The sequence below is a fragment of the Anastrepha obliqua genome, chromosome 1 (assembly GCF_027943255.1).
Source record: "Anastrepha obliqua isolate idAnaObli1 chromosome 1, idAnaObli1_1.0, whole genome shotgun sequence".
NCBI classification, from domain to species: domain Eukaryota; kingdom Metazoa; phylum Arthropoda; class Insecta; order Diptera; family Tephritidae; genus Anastrepha; species Anastrepha obliqua.
In genome coordinates, this window is record NC_072892.1 from 74782831 (window position 1) to 74804748 (window position 21918).

General features: G+C 38.8%; 1 protein-coding gene across 3 annotated transcripts in view; it reads right to left on the reverse strand.

The window, feature by feature from the left end:
• Positions 1 to 21918, reverse strand: part of LOC129244366 (filaggrin-2) — a 72084-nt gene that overhangs the window by 43672 nt on the left and 6494 nt on the right. For all 3 annotated transcript variants that reach the window (XM_054881999.1, XM_054881988.1, XM_054881993.1), the window contains one exon: positions 11416 to 11506. In XM_054881999.1, the coding sequence (XP_054737974.1) occupies positions 11416 to 11506 (91 nt within the window). The remainder of the gene's footprint in view (positions 1 to 11415; positions 11507 to 21918) is intronic.

Here is a 21918-nt window from a genome sequence, read left to right on the forward strand (position 1 = left end):
CGTCCAACTTTTTAAGCGGGACCCTTCTTTGTGACTACGCCAAACTCGATCAGTTCTTGCTAAAAAGGGAATAGATCTGAGTATCAACACCATCGAACGTCGACTGAAGAAGGCGTACATATCCTACTGTCCCACATCATTAAAACCACCACAAAAAAAACACATCAGAAAAACACATTGAGAAACAACAAAATAAGAAAATGGTGTCACAGTATTGGACTGGCCTTCCCATTCCCCAGACGCCAACCTCATTGAAAATTTGTGGGGAACTATGAAGCATCTTGCCGGAAGGCTAGTCCATGATTTAAAGCAACTCGTGGGTCAAGTTCGAAAAATCTTGTCGACGAGCTACGCATGGTTCAAAGTATGAAGAAGATGCCAGGCTATACTCGACAACGATGAGGACTACACGGCTTATTGAGTAAATGTGACTCATAGTTTTGTACACACTTTCATGTAAAAAAAAATAAAAAAAAATGAAATACATAACTTTTATACTTCATGAATAATCGCGGTTCCTTTTATATGACACAGACTGTAAATTTATGGCCTTTCAATTGGTTACACTTCGAGTGCCGGACTCTGTATCCTTGACTTCTTTTTTGTATTGATTTATATTTATATATATTTATTCGCAGCATTTATAAAAATATATTTACTCACAGCATTTATAAAAATGATTAATAAAACATAATTTTTATCGATATTTATAACTAAACCAATGCAGATCCGCAAAGGTGGCCATCCAAATTTGGCCGCAATTAATTTTAATTAAAATGTAATTAATTATTTATTTTTGAACAATCACGTTCACTTGTAATTGTTAAAAAATATATATTTAATTAGAAAGAAATATACCTGAGTTATCGAAAAAGTTCAATATGCCATCCCTCACTTGGCCGCAACCTAATGTCAGCCAGGTGTAAACAGGTATAATGTATTATCATGTTATCATTTACGTCATCATACCAAATTTAAGATCAATTTTTTCTCTACATGATAAGATATAGCTACCAAAAGTGCCCGCAAATAGTGGTTGCCAACGATTAAAGATAAATAAAAGCGAGAGAAACTTAACACGTTCGCGGACGTGAATGCTATAGCATTCATTTTTATAGTGATGCAAAATGACGTGAACGCTACAGCATTCAAATTTTAAAGCCAAGTTTTGTTCATTTAATTTCATGTAATATAACTTTAAGTTTTTGTAATTAATATACATTTCAAAGTAATGAACAATTGATTCATTAAGTACTTTCATATATCAGTTATAATATGTATTATACGATGTTCTGACTACTCTTATAATATACTGTGAGCGTCAAAATAAAGTGTACAAAGCATTTTGTTATAATATGGATTTTATTTCAGTCTTTTATAACAAAACAATATATTTTAATTTCATGTTTTTTAAATTAGTATTTGATTCTCTACTAATTACTAGAAAACAACAAACAAAATAAATTACAACAACAAACGTTGTAAGACAAAAACAAAATTTAGTGCATATTTTACACGTCAAAATAAAGTGTACAGAGATATATATTTTTTTTTAAATGATATCGATTTAGTATTTTGTTGATTTCCCTTTTGCTTTGATAACGGAAGACAGTCTTCGGGCGACTCAACTAGTTTTTTTGGCACGTCAGATGAAATTTTATCCCCCTCTTCCTTTATAGCGAGTCTCAGCATATCCATATTGGTTATTGTCCTTTTCCGGATTTGGTGGTCTAAATGCTCCTACAAGTGTTCAATAGGGTTTAAGTCCGGTGACTGTGGAGGATGATCCATTATCTTAGGAGTACAATAAAGCAGCCATTCTTTTACTATTTTTGCTGTGTGCTTGGGATCATTATCTTGGTGAAAGATCCAAGATCCCTGCAAGTCTAATTTCTGCACACTGGTTAGTAAATTATTTTGTAAAATATTCAGATAATCTGTTTTGTTACCATGAACAATAAAAACCAAATTGCCAACTCCGCTTGCCGCCATACATCCCCACACCATCACCGAACCCCCACCGTGCTTAACTGTGGTTATCAAATTTTGGTCGGCATACTCTTTATTTTTGGTTCTCCAGACTTTAACCGGTTTTTTCTGCCCAAATACCTCGAACTTACTTTCATCGCTAAACACGACATTATTCCAGAAAGAAACATCCCGATTTTCGTATTTTTTTGCATAATCAAGACGTTTTTTTTTTCGTGGGAGACGGCCATGTAACCCATTTGCGTGCAACGCTCGACGTATTGTACTGGAACTTACGCTAGTATTTGATGCACTTGAAACTTCTTGTGATATTTTGACCGCACTTTTAAAGGGATTTTTCTTCACATCACGCACTATAGACTTTACTTCAGTCTCATTTAAAATTTTTGGACAGCCTGCACCTGGGCGATTTTCTACTTTGCCGAACTTTTTGTATTTGTCAACTATTTTTTTCACAGTATTATGGCTTCTGTTGACAATAGAGCCAATGTCACGAAAGGTTTTACCTTCATTGTGAAGCTTTAGTACCAGTTCTCTTAACATCAGTCGAAGTTTGTTTACCCATTATTAAAAAAAATAAATAATAGAATTGAATTTACTGTAGACAAAACTTTTCACTCTGCCGATTCTTCTTCTTGATTGGCGCGATAACCGCTTACGCGATTTTGGTCGAGCTTAACAAAGCGCGCCAGTCGTTTCTTTCTCGAGCTAACCGGCGCCAATTGGACACACCAAGTGAAGCCAAGTCCTTCTCCGCCTGATCTTTCCAACGCAGAGGAGGCCTTCCTCTTCCTCTGCCACCACCAGCTGGTACCGCATCGAATACTTTCAAAGCCGGAGCGTTTGTATCCATTCGGACGAGATGACCCAGCCAACGAAGCCGCTGGATCTTTATTCGCTGCGCTATGTCTATGTCGTCGTAAAGCTCATACATATCAAACGGCTCGGAAAGGTCCTTACATAGCCGTATTAGTTTTGCGGGGATACCAAATTCAGACATAGCGGCATACAGGTAACTCCTTTCCGTACTGTCGAATGCAGCTTTGAAGTCGACGAAAACATGGTGTGTGTCGGTTCTCCTTTCATGAGTCTTTTCCAAGATTTGGCGTATTGTGAATATTTGGTCGATGGTAGACTTTCCAGGTTCAATCAGTTGGTTGATGGTGGGCTTCAGCCTTTCACACAATACGCTCGCTAGAACCTTATAGGCGATATTTAGAAGACTAATCTCGCGGTAATTGGCACAAATTGCAGGATCGCCCTTCTTATGGATTGGGCAGAGCACACACAAATTCCAATCGGCAGGCATGCTTTCCTCCGACCATATTTTGCATAGGAGCTGATGCATGCACCTTCCCAGCTCCTCACCGCCATGTTTGAATAGCTCAGCCGGCAGTCCGTCGGCGCCCGCGGCTTTATTGTTCTTTAGCCGTGATATTGCTATTCTCACCTCGTCATGATCGGGTAACGGAACGACAATTCCGTCGTCAACGATTGGGGTATCGGGATCTTCACATTCTCTATGACATGCGCAGCTGCCACTGTTTAACAGGTTCGAGAAGTGTTCCCTCCATAATTTAAGATTGCTCTATACCTCAGTCACCAGATCGCCGTCTTTGGTCTTACAGGAAAACGCCCCGGTCTTAAAACCTTCTGTGAGACGCCGAACTTTCTGGTAGAATTTTCGGGCGTTGTTCCTATTGCCCAGCATCTCAAGCTCCTCGCACTCACGTATTTCGGCCTCTCGTTTCTTCTGTCGAATAATACGTCTCTCTTCCTTTCTTAGCCCTCTGTAGCGATCCCACATAGCTCGCGTTGCGCCCGACCGCAGCGTGGCTCTATAGGAAGCATCTTTACTTTCGGCGGCAGCATGAAATTCCTCGTCGTACCAATTGTTTTTTCGGGCTCGCCGGAATCCGATTTCTTCTTCGGCGGCGGTACGTAGGGAACGAGAAATGTTGCTCCATTGCTCGCGCATGCCGGTTTGTTGGGCAGTGCTCTCCGAGAGCAGGAGTGAGAGTCGAGTGGCGAATCTTCTGACTGTCTCTGCCGATTGCAACCAATTAAAATACAATATGAAAAAGTTTCAATGCATCGAAAAAGGAAGTAAACAACCAAATATAATAGTACTTTTTACCGTACAACATCGCTAAAATGCTACTGATGTACGCTGTACACTTTATTTTGACGCGTAAAATATGCACTAAATTTTGTTTTGGCTTTACAACTTTTGTTGTTGTAATTTATTTTTTTGTTGTTTTCTAGTAATTAGTAGAGAATCAAATACTAATTTAAAAAACATGAAATTAAAATGTACGAGGGGTGCCTTTTATATGTCGGGATTTGGCAACCCTGGTGTTGCAATCTGGCAACTGACAGCTGTATCGCAAAGTTTGACATTTTTTGGCTTTTACGTACTCAGAACGTTTTGAAATACCAGCGCTATTTGTATTGTTTACAGTAACTTAAAAGATTCATTTCAGTCCAAAAATGGAATTAAATCGTTAACATTTTCGTGCGATTATTTTTTACAACTTTCGACGTGGATTAACTCAGCAACATTGCATGGATGAACTTAATTAATTTTTTGGCGGTGAAGCTCCATCAAGGACCAGTGTTTATCGATGGTATGGTGAATTCAATCATGGTCGTACTTCACTCCAAGACGAGTTTCGTGAAGGTCGTCCAAAATCAGTTGTTGTTCCGAAAACCATTGATGCTGTGCGCAAACTGATATTGCAAGATCGTCATGTGACCTATCGTAAGATTGAGACAATCTTAGGCATTAGTGGGACCAGCATATATTCAATATTGCATAAGCATTTGACTGTCAAAAAAATTTGTTCGCGTTGGATCCCACACAATTTGTCAATCGCTCAAAAAAACGCTCGTGTCGATTAGTCGAAGGAAATGGTAAAAAAATACGATCGCGGCGCTTCGAAACACGTCTATGACATCGTGACAGGTGATGAATCATGGATTTACGCGTATGAGCCCGAAAGTAAACAGCAGTCGACTATATGGGTGTTTCAAGATGAGCCAAATCCAACAAAAGTTGTTCGCGCACGAAGCACTTCCAAGCAATGCTCGCCTGTTTTTTCAGAAAAACTGGACATGTCGCAACCGTACCACTAGAACAACGCAGAACAGTAAATTCTGAGTGGTACACAACCATTTGTTTGCCAGTTGTCTTCCAAGAAATTAGGAAAACCAATCGCCAAAGACGGATCACTCTTCACCAGGACAATGCGAGCTCTCACACATCGGCTCAAACAACTGCATTTTTGAGCACCCAAAACATCGAATTAATGGGTCATCCGCCGTATAGTCCTGACTTGGCACCGAATGACTTCTTTTTATTCCTGTACGTAAAAAACAAACTGAGAGGTCAACGTTTTTCCACACCTGAAGAAGCGGTTGCGGCATTCAGAATGCATGTGTTGGAGGTACCTCATTCAGAGTGGCAAAAGTGCTTCGACAATTGGTTCAAACGCATGCAAAAGTGTATAGATCTTCATGGAGAATATATTGAAAAACAATAAAGTGATTTTCGATGATTAAAATTTGTTTTTGTTCTCTAATCCCGACATATAAAAGGCACCCCTCGTACATGCAGTATAATGTCTGTTGATGGAAATTAATTAAATTGTTAAATAAAAAGTTGGGGAAAAGCTGTGTGAGGTAGAAAAATTAAAACGTTTTAAAATGGGCATCAAGCTAATTTAGGCCAGCCAATTTCAAAGAGGCCATACAATATTCCGATTCCAAAACAGTAGGTAGTGGACAAGATAGTGGCACAATTATTAGCTTTAGGGATAATAAGAGAATCAAAGTCTTTGTATGCATCTCCCATCGTCTTAGTGCGAAAGTCAAACGGTGAAGATAGGCTTTGCGTCGATTTCCGAGAACTACAATAAGTAAACACTGTTACTGAGAATCAATTATGGTTGATGCCAACAATAAACGGAGTATTGACCACGCTAGCAGATAAGATGTTCTTCACCACACTCGACGTTATGTCAGGTTATTACCAGATCAAGCTGGAAGAGAACTCGAGACCTTTTACCGCATTGGTCACTCACAACGGGCACTGCGAGTTATCCAGGAAACCGTTCGGGTTGCGTAATGTCCATATTCGTTTCAACGAATGATGCCAAATTTAGTAGCACCCCTTAGCAGCAAGTGGTCAGCTACGTTGATGAAGTGATAATCGCCAATCACATTGAAGATGAAAGTTTATTGTATTTGAAAGAATTTTTTCAGATTATTGAGCAAGAAGAGTTGACGCTTCGACCGTCAAAGTGTGCGTTCATGAAGCGTGCACTATGTTTTCTGGGTAATAGATGAAAATGGCGTTACGTCAAGAGTGATGAAAATAGACGCAATTAAAAACTTTCATTAACCTGCAACCAACTGGAGGTTCGCCTATTCCTTGGGCTTACGGTTTTTTTCCACAAGTTTATCAACGGGTATGCATTTATTGCGAAGCCACTAACGGACTTGACTAAAAAGAATATTGAATTTATATGGAATTGAACATGAGAAGATCCGTTTCGAAAACTGATTGGACTAATTGCAAAGCTCACCAGTTCTTGCTATTCACGATGTAGCAAAAGACCAGAGTCGCACACTGATGCTTCGAGCATTGGACTTGCTGCGATTCTTCTACAATGGTAACCTGAGAGCGGTAGCATATTTAACAAGGCGTGCATTGGCAATAAAGGCAATTATCGGTGGCTTAAGAGGTGCGATACTGTCTGCGCAGAGGGCTCAAATCAAATCATCGGCTCTTCAAATTAAACAGGAATGATCAACCACAACTTGTTGTTCCAAAAGGAATGAGATGGCGAATAGTGAAGCTATCCCTCACTAAAAACAACACACTTTATAAAGAATAAACCACTTATTTTTAAACTTCAAAACCATATGGTCACACTTGGCAGGTTCGTTATGTTCTGTTCCCCTCGCTAGGTCTAGAGATACGCCAAAAACCGTGGTCTCGTATTTTCTCCCACTGCGGTTCATTTGCATAAGAATACTAACGAACAGTGGGCTATATGGTTAATAAAAAGCTCAAAAAGCAAAAAAGGTAATTGTAATCCCTTTTTTGCCAACCACAATCTCCAATTCTCCTTAATTCTGGCTCTATACTTGTATACGTGTTATCGGTTCAGTGGGCACGCTATATAAATATTAGCCTCCTAAACGCCGCCTAGTAGTGATTTTTTTATTATAAATATAAAGCACATTCAGATACTATTGCCTCTTTTGCGCATAATAATATTATGATTAAATGTAGAATGTTATTTGGTTAAATAGCTTTTATATTTTTTCAAAGTATGATATTATACGAAACAAAACTTCTGAACTTGAAGTATACCTTATTGATAAAATTTGCAGAATTTAATTAGGACAACTGAATTGCTTAAAGAATTACACAGTCCTGCGAGGGTGAGTTTCTACTTGTTTCTTGTAGTTTTTTATGCGCTGAAAACGAATATGACCTTCAAAATGCTCCATCACGTCAGGATTTTTGGTAAATGAAGCCTAAAAGGTCAAAAAATGGCCATTTTAGCCATTTTTGATAATTTTTTTTGGGATAGAAAATTTTTTTTTTTTCAATTTTCGACGAAAAGGTCGCATAGTACAACTCTTTACCTTTAAAACCCATTTTTTTAAATTATTGTACGATTTTAAAAAAAAAAGTTATGACATTTTGAAATTAACAGTTTCAGTTACGTATACGTTGGGTATAACGTCTTTTGGCGTCTCGTTGATCCCGTTCGCAGCATGGCTTTATAGGCAGCATCATATTCCTCGTCGTACCAACGGTTTTTCAGGTTCACCGGAATTCGATTTCTTCTTCGGTGGCGGTACGTGGAAAGCGAAAAATGTTGTTCCATTGCTCGTGCATGCCGGATTTTTGGACAGTACTCACTGAGGACAGGACTGAGAGTCGAGTGGCGAATCTTTCGGCTGCCTGTTGTGATTGCAGCTTTTCGATGTCGAACATTCTTTGCGTAGGTAGATGCACTTTTTTGCCGCACAGAGGCGTGTGCACAGTTTGCCTGCAACAAAATAATACACTAGAAACTTGTCTTCCATCTATCACAACATGGTCGATCTGGCTTCGTTTTTTTCGATCAGGAGACAGCCAGGTAGCTTGGTGTATTTTTTTATACTGGAATCTGATGCTGCAGACTATCATGTTTCTGGCCCCTGCAAAGTCGATCAGCGTGTGTCCGTTGCCGGATGTTTCTTTGTGCAGGCTGCAATTTTCGACTGTGGGACCAAAAATTCCCTCCTTGCCCACCCTGGCGTTGAAGTCGCCAAGCACGACTTTTATGTCGTGGTGGGGGCAGCGCTACTAGAAAAGTTCCAGGCGCTCATAGAAGGAATCTTTGGTCGCATCGTCCTTCTCTTCCGTCGAGGCGTGGGCGCAACTGAAAGATATGTTGAAAAATCTCGCGTTGATGCGGATTAATGCGAGACGCTCGTCCACCGGAGGGAACGACAGTACTTAGCGACGAATTCTCTCTCTGACAACAAATCCCACCGGATTTGCGCTCCTTACATGGCAGCTGTAGTAGACGTCGCAAGGTCCTATATTTCTTTGCCTTGTCCCGTCCATTGCATCTCTGAAATGGCAGTGTTGTCAGCCTTTACTCTCAGAAGGGCATCAACCAACCGGGCAGAGGCACTTTCCCCATTAAAGGACCGGACATTCCAGGTGCATGCCCTCAAATCATTATCCTTAGTTCGTTTGCAGGGATTTTTACGTGGCGGGTCACAAACCCGGCGCACAACCAGCAATCCTTCTCACGTTGGCTCCCTCCCGAACGGGTGCTCGGAAGCTACCCAGAGGGTAATTGGGTTAGTCCAGGAAGTTGTGAACTGCTTGAACCATATGTAGAAAAATCGTCCTATCCACTCCCAACTGAATGGCGATCAGTAACTTTCCCCACTTGCGTGGACTTCTACATATGAAGACCGAGAGTGAATAAGAAAAAAAGCAGCTTTTGATGCTTTGACGCAAGCTAAATAACTATCAACAACAATAGTGTATAATAATTAATATAAGAACAGCAGTTGTTGAACATTCTTTGCTACGCATAAGTATACCCTTGACTCCTCTATGGCATTGCTCACACCAGCACCCCGAAATGCTCAATAATTCCAAAAATAAAAAGCTTTTTAAGGTGCGTTGTCATTCTGCGTAAAGACAACTTCTACGTTAAAATACTACCGCCGGGCATTTCTTATATACACATATCGTCATTAAAATAGGTACCCTCTACGTTCATATGGAAAATGCATGTTTTTTAAATTAATAATAACAGATACTCAACTGTATGTGGTTTTTATTTAATAAATTAATATAACAAATATAAATAATATAAATAGCAGTTCAAGGACCTTTTCAAACTTAAACTAGTGACAATAGGAACAAAAAGGAAACATTCATATGGTCATTTAAATAGGTACGAAATAGAAATTGATACGATACAACAAGAATTTAGTGATATTATTAAAAATGCTTTTTAAATTATCGAAGTTTAATCAATAACTACTGTGTCCACCATGATTGCTAACGACTTTTTGTATTGGATTTAGCATAGATTTGATAATCATATAATATGTTTCTGCAGGAGTGGAATCCTGGATATTTTTGAAGGTTTCCTTACCTATCCGCTTCCTTAATTTTTCCAAAGGTTTTCAGTGGGGTTTGGGTTGAGTGAATGGCTTGGGGACCCCATATCATTAACATTATTTTGTATAAACCATTAATGTATTAACATTGAGCTGTGTTTTGCTCCTCAGCAAATGGTAGCAACACTTCTTGAAGTATGTCCTTGTACACAAATTTGCCAATTTTATTGGTTATGAGGTGAATGGGTCCATACCAAGAGAAGCATCCCCAAAATCATTATGTTGCCGCCACCGTCCTTTACTGTTGTTTTTTGTGAACCGCGGAGTAACTCTTGTTTGTTTGAAATTTGTTTTTGTTTCATCGCTCCAAAATATATTATACCATTTTTTCATACTCTCTGGTCCACACATTACATTTTACATTTTTTTACATTACAATTACATTTTATGAAAATGATGGAATCTGTGTAACCAATAATTAACGGGACTTTTAAATTCACAATAAAGCATTGTCATTAGCGCAAAAAAAGCGAAATTTCAATAGCAGGTTTAAATTTTTCCGAATGGCACAATCGATAGATAAAGGCAGTCTACCACCACTTGACGTTTTCATCCAAGGAGAGGCCTTGAAGGTCATCTGCAGGCTGATACACAATGGGAATTGGTACAGCCCCTGTCCAGCATTAGACAACAGAGAAGACATGGACTTCAATGCAACGATCCTCGCCATGCCTCTTGACTCCATGCCATCACGAGCCATGAAAAGAGATACAGTGTGGTGCTGCCAGTGGCTCAATTGTGGTCAAACTCTGAAAATGAGCCCAGCAAACACTGTTTTCGCATTTTCACGGGATAAGACTACACTTTGCACAAAGAATGCACGCATCTGTGTTTCTAGCGGAGGTATATGCTGTTCAAGAAGCGATGAACTTTGTTGTGGAAAACAGATGAAGAGGTAGATCTGTATGTGTCTACAGCAAAGCTGAGCTCATGGTCTTAGACAGTCCTCCAACTTTAAGGGTAGTTGCGTACTGTAAATCCACTGAACTATGTTGGTAGACATTATAATATTCTGATGCTATCATGGGTCCCGGGACACGTGGATATCACGGGTAATGAGATCTTTGACTCTATAGCTAGGATGATGCCAAAGAAGTTGGCCTCAGAGTCCGTTCTGCCACTCCCTACTGCAGTCATCAAATCCACGGATAACAAACCGGTTACTTTAACCCACAAGCGAGCCTGACAGGCTGAGGGAGGCTACAGATGGACAAAACTGATGTTACCTGTCATGTCCGACAGACTGTCGCAGATCCTTTTGTAATCAGGCAGCTAGTTGGACTGAGAGCGGGCCACTTTCTATGGGCGAAGCACATGGAAAAGGTTGCACTCTGCGCAGCATGTGGAGAGGAGGATGAGACGGCGGACCACTTTCTGTGCGTCTGCCCGGCCTTCGCTCGAATCAGACTTGAGGTCTTTGGCACTGATGTGTTAAGAAGCAACCACCTTGGCTCCTTGGTATCACAAGATCTACTCAGATTCCTTCGGAGGTCGGGTAGATTTAAAGAAAATTAAAAAGGAAACCCGAGTGCAATACAATGGGCTTAAGTTGTGTGATTGCTGTACTTGCTAGTCTGCCACGACAAAAAAAGGAAGCCTACCTATTTTAATGACTATACATATGGGTATGGATATTGTATATGTGTATGTATATTTACAAATATATGTATGTATGCGTGCGTATTACTGCATTGTAATAATGCGTGTCATACTTACTTGCGGTGGATCCCAAACGCACTCGCCAGTTGTAAGATTGGCATACATGTGCTCCTTGGTGCGTGGCTCGATGATTTCCACCCATTCTATCCTGTAAGAGAGAAAACGCCAACAAATACATTAAAAGGATAAGCATACAAATTTTGGATATAAAAATCGTAGCAATATACATGTGGGGACACCACAACTAGATTAAGCTTATTACATTATTAATAATTATCCTTTAATTTGTTCATATACTTGTATTCATTCTTAATACTTTGAAATGCAACCATGTCTGACTTTTCATTTGCTTTTAACTTCTCTTTCTTTTGCTTTGTACTGTTGCGCTAATAAATGAAATAGTTTTCGGTCTCGTTCTTTTTGGATCGAGCCGTACAAGTGAACTCATCGCTTTCGCTATTCACAAGAAACATGCATAATGCAGCCGTTAAAAAATACCAGTTTTCTCCATTTGAGACCTCTTTCAATAAAATCACTTAAATGTTTTGCAATGTTTGTTGTTTCAATGTGTATCAGTCTTTTGGCTAACAAAACAATTCGAAAATCCTTTGAGAAAAATACTTAAGAAGCAAAATAATAGTCAAATCATAAAAAATGCAGGAGAAAGGAAAATGTACCTATACATTAATATTTTGTTGAAAATACTTTTTGCTTTATTACTGCTGCATAGCTCCTTTACATTGACGTTATTAAACCTCTACAACGTTCATAAGGAATGAATTCCCATGCGTACTGAGTGCTATTTTTACGTCGTTCCAAAGACATCCTATTGGATTTAAGTCGGCATTCGACGATGCCCAATCCAGAACAGTTATGAAATTGTCTTCGAAAAACTTATTTGCCTCATGATCATTGTTGTTTCAACATTAAAAAACTATTAGGTGGCATGATGTGCTGAACACTGTCACCTGTTACCGCCTCTCGGTAACGGCGAACCCGAAAGGGTATATTTATGAGTGGGTCCAAATATGTTGGTCTTAAAGTGAGCGTTACGATGCATTTGGTTAGGGTGTTGACGGCAGCTCCAACACCTTCACATTACATTTACGACGATATAACTTCAACAAGTTTTCCAAGCGATTCGTGACAAAACTAGCCTGCGATCCAGGATCGCACAATAAACTAGCCACGTTCTGAACCGATGCTTCTCCAAATGCACATGCAAGCGATGTTGCATGAAGAGTGATGGCTGGGAAACGGAAGTTTGCTAAGACTATGCACTTATTATCGTCGTTTTGTTCCAAGATTCGCAAATGTTTCCCGGAGTCTCGGAGTCGCGGGAAAAAAGATAATTGTAGATACAGATACTAGCGCATGCAGAATAGGAGAAATACAGTGGCGAATCATCAATGGGCAAGAAAAAATTATCACATACTACAGCAAAGTCCTCGGAAGGCCAGAGATGAATTACTGTGTGACCAGAAAGGAGCTGTTAGCTGTGATTGAGAGCGTGAAGCATTTCTACAAATACCTGTTCGGACAACGATTCCAGTTAAGAATAGACCATGCAGCATTGAGATGGTTACTCAAGTTCAAGCATCCGGAAGGACAAATTGCACGGTGAATCGAAAGGCTTCAAAATTATGATTTCGAGATTGAGCATGGAAAAGGAGAACAACATGGACATGTTGATGTACTATCTAAAAATGAAATGCCGAAAGAAAGCCCTGTGTCTAAGGTGTATTGGGTACAGTGGAATAGTCTTAAAATAATTCGTGAAGTTCTGCAACGGGTATGGGAAAGCAAAGATGGAAATCATTTCCGTGATCTGTTTATATTTCCTAATTCCAGAATTGCATCTGGGTTAGAGAAATTCCACAATGGGTCAAGTGGAGGTAATCTGGATATCACTAAAATGCTGGAGAAGATTAAGCAGCGGCTTTACTTGGTAAATTGCCGAGAATCAGTAGCTGAATGGATTCAAAATTGTGCGGAGTGTATGGCAGCAAAAGGTCCAAAGGAGAGAAGTCGTGTAAGATTACAGCAATACAACGCAGGTTCACCATTTGAGCGAGTGGCCATGGATGTGGCGGTCTGTTTCCAACATGTGTCTCCGGCAAAAAATATGTACCCTTTGTTATGGACTACTTCAGTAAGTGGCGAGAAGTGTATGCTCTACCAAACCAGGAAACCAAAACCATTGCTAAGGGTTTTTGTAAATTAAGTTCAAACGAAGGAAACAACTTCGAATCTGCAGTACAGTAGGTTCTGTTTTTATGCGGTAGATACGTTCCGCAAGAAACAGCATAAAAAAAAAACAGCATAAAAAAAGCTACTAGTTCTATAGTAAAACTATAGATACGTTTCAAATGCTAAAACCGCATAAATCTGAAATAATGTAATAAAATCGCATAAAAAAGGGCACTAGTCCCATATTATAACTATAGATACGTTCCATAGACCGCATGAATCTGTGATGAGTTTTTGCTTAGCTGGTTTAGAATCTTGTTTATATGTACAATTCCCGATAGGTCGACATGCATTTTGTAATTAAAAAAAAAACCGCACTATTTCAAAACCGCATAAAAAAAAGCCGCATAAAAACAGAACCTACTGTATTTAAAGAAATGCGAATTAAGAAAATAGGTATGCACCACCAATCAGATGGAATGATCGAAAGATTCAACCAAAACAAAAACACGAATTCGCCTTGATGGAGACAGCAGATAACAATACAGAATTAGCCATAGGATACGAGCTGCCAGATCTAGAAATTACGATAGTTATTAAACACATGCATGTAAGCAGAAACCGCCGTAGCCGAATGGTTGGTCCGTGACTACCATTCGGAATTCGGAGAGAACGTAGGTTCGAATCTCCGTGAAACACCAAAAGGAATAAAAAGTTTTTTTAGCGCCCCTCTGTAGGCAATGGCAAATCTCCGAGTGTATTTCTGCCATGAAATAGCTCCTCATAAAAAAACGATTTGCGTTCGGAGTCGGCTTAAAACTGTAGGTTCCACCATTTGTGAAACAGCATCAAGACGGTCGCCACAAATAGGAGAAGCTTGGCCAACCACCCACAAAGGCCTATTCTAATATAAGGAGAGGCGCATGCGCATAGGGTATTCAGTCTTGTGTTATGAGTGGGAGCATGTAAACGAAAAGGGATAAAGTAAGTAAATTGTGTTGCAATTAATTTGTGACTTTTACTTAATATAACAATCTATTGATCAGAGAAACTACTGTAAGAAATTTATTTAGATTTTAACGTTACACAATTCGTAACAATATTTTGCATGTACTAATACATTTCATTACACTTTATGCCATTTTACGTGAACAACTTATTAGATCTCCAATTTTTGTTTGTTTGCACTTTTTTCGTAAAGATCCAAAATATTTTTTATTAAATAAAACGTATATACCTACATGTCTCTATATAGGTATATACATATACATATGTACAGGGTTGGCCATCTTAAACTGACCCATGTGATTATTAAAAAAATATGGAAAAAGAAACATTTTTTTGTGTTTCATTGTGAAAAACATTTAATTTAGTTCAAGGAGATTCGTTTACATCACTTTTTGAATATGATATCGCGCAAGTGGTTGCCCTTAGCTCGTATAGCGTAATGTGCCCGTTTTTCGGCGTTTTCCATAGTTTTGGCCAGCGTCTCGGCCGATATGGCGGCTATTTCCCGTCGGATATTGGCCTTAAGTGCGCCTAGTGTCTTTGGCTTGTTGACGTAAGCCTTAGATTTCAAATTACAGTAAAAAGTTATAGGGTTACTCAATGGGTCAGTTTAATATGGCCAACCCTGTACATATATATGTATGCATATAACATATCAAATATTAATAATATAGTGAAAATTTAGAATAAAAAAACGCGCGATTTCCCTTGCGGGGCTATTTATTTAAATAAAACATACATATATGTATATATAAACAAGTATATGAAATATTAATAATATAGCGGAAATTTGGAATTAAAAATCGCGCGTATTTTTATTATTATAGCTCAGAGTAGGCTTTATTCAAGAAAAAAATATATATAAAGAAACGGAAGAGCGGAATATTGTATGCTGAAATATTATATGTAAGACAGAATAAAATGTTGAATGAATCAAAAATGAGTTATAGATGGCGCAAAAACTCGCAGACGAAATTGCTTCGCACTGTTGCATTTGTCCAACAAATATGTTTTTAAATAATAATTTTTTATTGGGAAAAAAGCAACATAAAAAATAAAAAACTTATTTACTTCCACTTTAAAACAATAAAATGGTCAAAAAGAATTTCAGATCTGATTTAATTTACGAGAACGTTGATAACTCACGAAACCTCCTGGATACATAAATAGCACATCCTCTAAAATGCCAAATAAAAGCAAAAATAGTAAACAAATCAGATAGTTAACTAATAATATTGTTTCACCAGATTAGTATTTTGTACTATCATATATCCACAGTTTTTGATTACTTCTTCAAGCCGTCGCTCCATGCTTTCTACAAGCTTGTGGCATCTTTCCTTTGGAATCAAAATTTTAAAAATTTTTTTTAGTGATTTTGACCTTAACGTCATTCCACAAATTTTCTATTGGATTGAGATCAAGGCTCTGCGCCGGCCAATCCAGTACATTCATTTTTTCTCTTCTGAGTCATTGCTTCACTGTCTTTGCAGTATGCTTTGGATCATTGTCCTGCATAAATGTCAAATTTAATGGCATAAATTCAAACACAAATGCCTCCATTTTATTCTAGAGTATATCCAGATACTGAAATATATCTATTTTACCAACCACGCGAACATTCGGCCCAACACCATGCCAGGAAAAAGCTCCCCTAGGATTTAGCGCTTGATTTTTTGGACGACGTACAATAGTTTTCCCATCTGGTCCCATCCTATTTATTTTGGTTTTGTCGGTCCAAAGTACGTTTTTCCAAAACTGAATATATGTGTCTTTGTGGGCTTTTGCAAAGGTCTTCGGTATGTCTTTTTGAGAGGCTCTTTTCTCCGGCGTGCAATGTTTTCCACGTCCCATTTTTAGTAATTACTTCAAAATTTTATTTAAGAAACAAAAACATATACTAAAATCGCTGAAATAATATTAAAGTTTTGCTCTCCGCTGCACAAGTTAAAATGTGCTATTTTATGTCCTCTTAAAAACAGCAATAAGCATAAATAAAATAGAACGCAAAAAATTCTATCGGAAAAAAACGGTAAATTCCTCGCATAAATGTAAGCTTAATAACGGTAATAAATGTAAACAAACAAATTTATTTGATCAAAGCAGAGTTCGTACTAAAAACTTAACTTAACATACAGTGAGTCAAAAAAGTATTGCCTTTTTGGGTCCTCCTTTAGACTGAATAACGGCCTGCAAACGTCTATTCATACTATTTACCAGATTTGAAGTTTCGGAAGGTGTTATTTTACTCCATTCAGCAATTATTCCCTCTTTTACTCCATTCAGCAAAATTTCCCTCTTCGTGGTGATCTTCCATTCCAGAAGATGCCACACATGCTCAAGGGGGGGATAAGGGTTTGCACTTTCAAAAACTCGATTTTGTTTTTGTCTTATCTTACTGTTTAACATCTGTAGCAAAACTTTTGGAGTTATTGTCGAATTAGTCTCGTGCCTTAGCTCTGACAGGTGCGAGCGTTCGGGAAGGCAGCGCATTTTTTTTCAAAACCACTTTTTGAAAGTCGGTGATCACTGCCATTTATAAACAACTTGACCGATTCATTCCAAACTTGGCACACATTTTCTTCATATAAAATGCCTCCCCCCAAAGTTTAGTTTATTTTTTTTTTTTAAATGAAGGGCGTTTCCCGCCCAAAAAATGGCGGTCATTTTCGTTGAAAATAGAAGTTTTCACTTTAGACCGCCGCCAAAAATTTTTAAACGAAGAAAAAAATAAGCGAACAACGTTGGGGGAGATTTAATGATACTTTGACTAAATTTGAATTGGTTTTGGTTTCAGATAATTTCCGACCGAAATACAGTGATCACTGCAAAATGTTTTTTCTTCAAGACTTTCCCGGTTTGACACCGGCTTAATTTTAAGTATTTCCGCATGAAAAAATTACAGAATATAGTTAAAAGTATGCTTAATAATGTACAAAAGATTTTAATAAATTTGCTCAATCCATATTTAAGAAAAGAGTTCCCAAAAATAGTGTTTTTTCCGGTGATGCCGCGAAACACCCCCAAACTATCACATTTCCTCCACCGTGTTTAACTGTTTTGACCAGGTTGTGCTCTTGAAGCTCTTTATTTGCTTTCGCCAAATGTTTTGTGCTCCATCTGACCCAAATAAATTGAAATTTGATTCATCACTAAATATGGTGGTGTTCCAAAAAGCGTCGAGCTTATTTAAATGCTGTTTAGCAAGTTCTAGCCTTTTTCTTATTTACCTTCGAAATGAGAGGTTTGCGTCGAGGAACCCGGCCATGATACCCAGCCTTATATAGGGTATTTCGAACAGTTTGAAGTTGAAATTGATTTCAAATGAATTTTTGAGGGTCTCACACAATTTGACAGCAGAAGTTTTTGGATTTTGTGCCACCGTGGACATCACAATTTGCTCCTGTCGTTCGGTTAATTTTTCTGGCCGGCCAGGTCTGCTCTCCGGACCTTTTTTGCCGGTATTGCAATGATGCATAATGATGTTTCGAACGCTGGACCTTGATTTTTCGACAAGTTTGCCCATTTCGCGATAGGTTTTTTTTTCTAAATACAGTTTTATCATTAATTGACGTAGTTCTAGGGAAATTTCAGCACCATGGTCCATTTCGGTCTATGTCCGTTGAAATGGGGATCAAAAGTGATTGCGACCCTATGCAATTCCCAAAACGTAACAGTAAGTAAAAAGCAAGAGTGGAAATAACGGAAGTTTACCATTACGACGCCAAAAGCATAAGCTAACATAAAGAATGTGCCAATACTTTTTTGATGTGAATTTGTGCCTTATTTTACCTTTCAAGGTTGAGCTCGTAACTAAGACGAAATTAATTTTTTTTGTTCAGATACGTAATAAATAAATACATTTAGAAAATACAGTTTTTATTTTTTATACTTTCATTAGAAGAAAAGTTATAGCACTGAGAACATTGATTTTTCGAGTGTGCCAATACTTTTTTGACTGACTGTATATATATAAGGTTCACATTTGTGCTATTTATCTGTCCCCCTGTCACCTGCTTCTTGACGTGATATCGCCCTGATATTGGTGCACTCATTAGAGGTGAAAAACGATTGGTAGTAATTGACGCGCACCACTTTCTTCGGCACTCAAACCTACCAAACCTTATATGACCCATATGTATCATAACATCAACATCGCCATCTGGGTTGTCAATAATAACGTATTGGGCTGCTTCCCTTAATAACGTCTGATTGATCTTCAGTAGTGTCTGCAGTCTATTTTTCATCTGTCTAATGGACTTCGTCCTCAGTTTCTCCTTTTACGATGCTCAAGATGGTCTCGCTCCAGCTGCGCATCCATCCCGACGACAACTCTGTGAACATTTGGGACATCTGTGCTGATATTTGTGATCATATTTACGATGCCATTTGCGACGGCATGTTTTTAGTAAGCTGCTACAACAACAACAACCATGATGATATTTGTAGTGATAATTATGATGACCATGATGATATTTCCGACGCCTTTTGCGAATATCGCGATGAAATTTTCGATCAGCCATCATTGATTTTCTACCATGGTTGATGACCCTTCAGCTTCTAGCTGAAAAGCATATTCATCAGCAGCGGCGCACTCTGTCTACATAGCCTCTCGCAGCTGTTTTTTTAACTCTGCTTTGTTGTCAGCAATTAGTAGGCCATGCTATTCCAACTCTCTCTTAAGCTGCTGAACCTTGAGTTGGCTTAACTTTGGCATTTTCACGAAGCTGTTCTTAGGACTTTGTACAACAGTCCCAATTCTGACACCAATTGTTTCAAATTTTCTTACGTTCAAATCTAAATAAATTTCTCACAATAATGGAGCGATATTCTTTGCTGATTGCATAACGCTTTTTTATGCGTTTAGGTCTACATTTAGAGGAATATTTATAATAATCGAATTTTAATGAAATACAAACTATTATTAAGTAGCAAAAGCTTTAAATCAAATGTGAATATTGTTCTTTTTTGGTGTTTGTACATAAATCAGTAAAATAAGCGTGTGTAATCGATCACTTTTTGAAACTTGATGAAGCCGACGATCTCATCTATCTCGTTCGTAACTCCGTTATAGTCAAATTGTAGAAGCTTGAAACCTCTCGGTAGGACTGTTGTACTATAACTCGGGGTGTTCGGGGTGTGAGGGATGCGTGGGGTTGTCTACGTTGGGCTTGCTGTGCGTTCCGCTATAGTTGTTATAACCTGGTGAAAATGGGCGACCGCGTCTTGGGGGCAGTTGCGGTTGCGGGTGCAGGGCTCTTCAGCAGGGGGCAACGAAGTCAGTTGTCCACACACGGGTGGTGCGCAGGCCAGAATATCTCCGAAAGTAGCTCCAGCCATTGCACAAATTGTATTTGACGGTTCAGATACAGTTCACTAGAAAGGGCTAATATATTGGTCGGGAAAAAACCAAGTCATTCCGGTAACGTGAAACCGGCTGCCAAGGGAATGGTTACGAATCGTTGCTGCCGTCACAAACGCTATCATAATTCATCAGGTAATGTCGAAAATTTACCCCGTTACTTGGTTGAAACGGGACGAACAGATGGATTATGATAAGCTGCCATTATGGCGAGAGTGTGAGGCAGCATTAAATAAACGCTAACAAGATCTATCTGCCGATGAAGCCTCAACGTCGAGACTAAAGCAGTCAATCAGTCACAACATACAGAAACCCCACTTGCATGCGAAAAGGACAAAATCTGCCTTAGTGACTTCAAACTTAAAACAGCCGGTGTGTTCACATTGTAAATCAAAGAATCATAATATATCCGCGTGTCCTACTTCTAATACTCTCTCTGCTCAGCAGAGATTTGAGATTACAAAATCAATCCCCTTATGCATAAATTATTTGCGAAAGTGGCACTCAGTTTCAGGGTGCAAAGCGGAGCGGTGTCGTGTTTGCAACCGTTCGCATCAAACGTTGCTGCACCAGTACCTTGTATCCTTCGCAACTGCACCACAACTTTCGACCTTGCACATGACGAGCGCGCTAGATCGCGTTATGTTTATTGCAGGCTTGTCGTGATTTGTGGTTCCGTATATAACGGGAGATTTTTTAGCTATTATCTTTTTAAACAGTTGGCTTAAACAGCTGACGCACGTTTCGTGTTTTGTTTCACTGTCAAACATCTTTAGTTTGGTCTATAATTTAACCATGAATCGTCTTACAAACGAACAACGCTTGCAATTCATTGAATTTTATTATAAAAATGCGTGTTCTGTTAAGAAAGTTTATCGCGCTCTTCTTCCATTTTATGGAATGACTATTGTGAATAAATTTGGAACCAAATTTACATTATTGGACATCAAACCACCAACACGTTTACGTAGAGTGCGAGCTGAAGAAAATATAGCAGCTGTATCGGCCAGTGTGAATGATGACCATCAATTATCGATTTAGGTGTGAAGCCTTTCCAAATACAGTTGGTGCAAGAATTGAAGCCGAACGACCTACCGCAACGCAGAATTTTTGGTGAATGGGCTCTTGGAAAGTTAGTCGAAGATCAACTTTTTTATCGAAAAATTGTGTTTAGCGACGAAGCTCCTTTTTGGGTCAATGAGTACGTAAATAAGCAGAATTGTCGATTTTGAGTGAAGATCAGCCAGAAGAATTGCAAGAGCTACCACTGCAAGAGCTATCCAGAAAAGGTTACAGTTTGGTGCGGTTTATGGGCTGGAGGTTTCATTGGACTGTACTTCTTCAAAGATGCTGCGAATCGTAACGTCAGTGTGAATGGTGAGCGCTACCGTGAAATGATATCCAACTTTTTTTTGCCCAAAATACAAGAGCTTGACTTGCATGACATGTGGTTTCAGCAAGACGGTGCCACATGCCACGCAGCACGCGTAACAATGGACTTGTTGAGAGCCGAGTTCGGTGAACATTTTATTTCACTTCGGGACCTGTCAATTGGCCAATTGTGGGGTTATGTTAAAGCTCATGTCTATTCAGACAAGCCTGCATCAATTAACGCATTGGAAGACAACATTAAAGCATTTATATGTGAGATACCGGCCGAAACATTGGAGAAAGTATGCCAAAATTGGACTAAGCGTATGGACCATTTGAAGCGCAGTCGCGGTCAACATTTGCATGAAATAATCTTCAAACATTAAATTATATGGACTGTACTATAGATTTAAATAAAAATTTAATGTATTTTTCTGAACGGTGCGCGTTTTCTGGTAAATAAATTGATGAACAATGTGAAAGTGAAGAAGTTCTCATTCCGAGGATCCCGATGATCCCAACCGTTGTTCCGTTATAGTTTAAAAGACTTCAATTTCCGATCCGTCTTGCATTCGCCATGACCATTAACAAATCACAAGGCCAATCCTTGAAAGTTTGTGGTCTGAATTTAG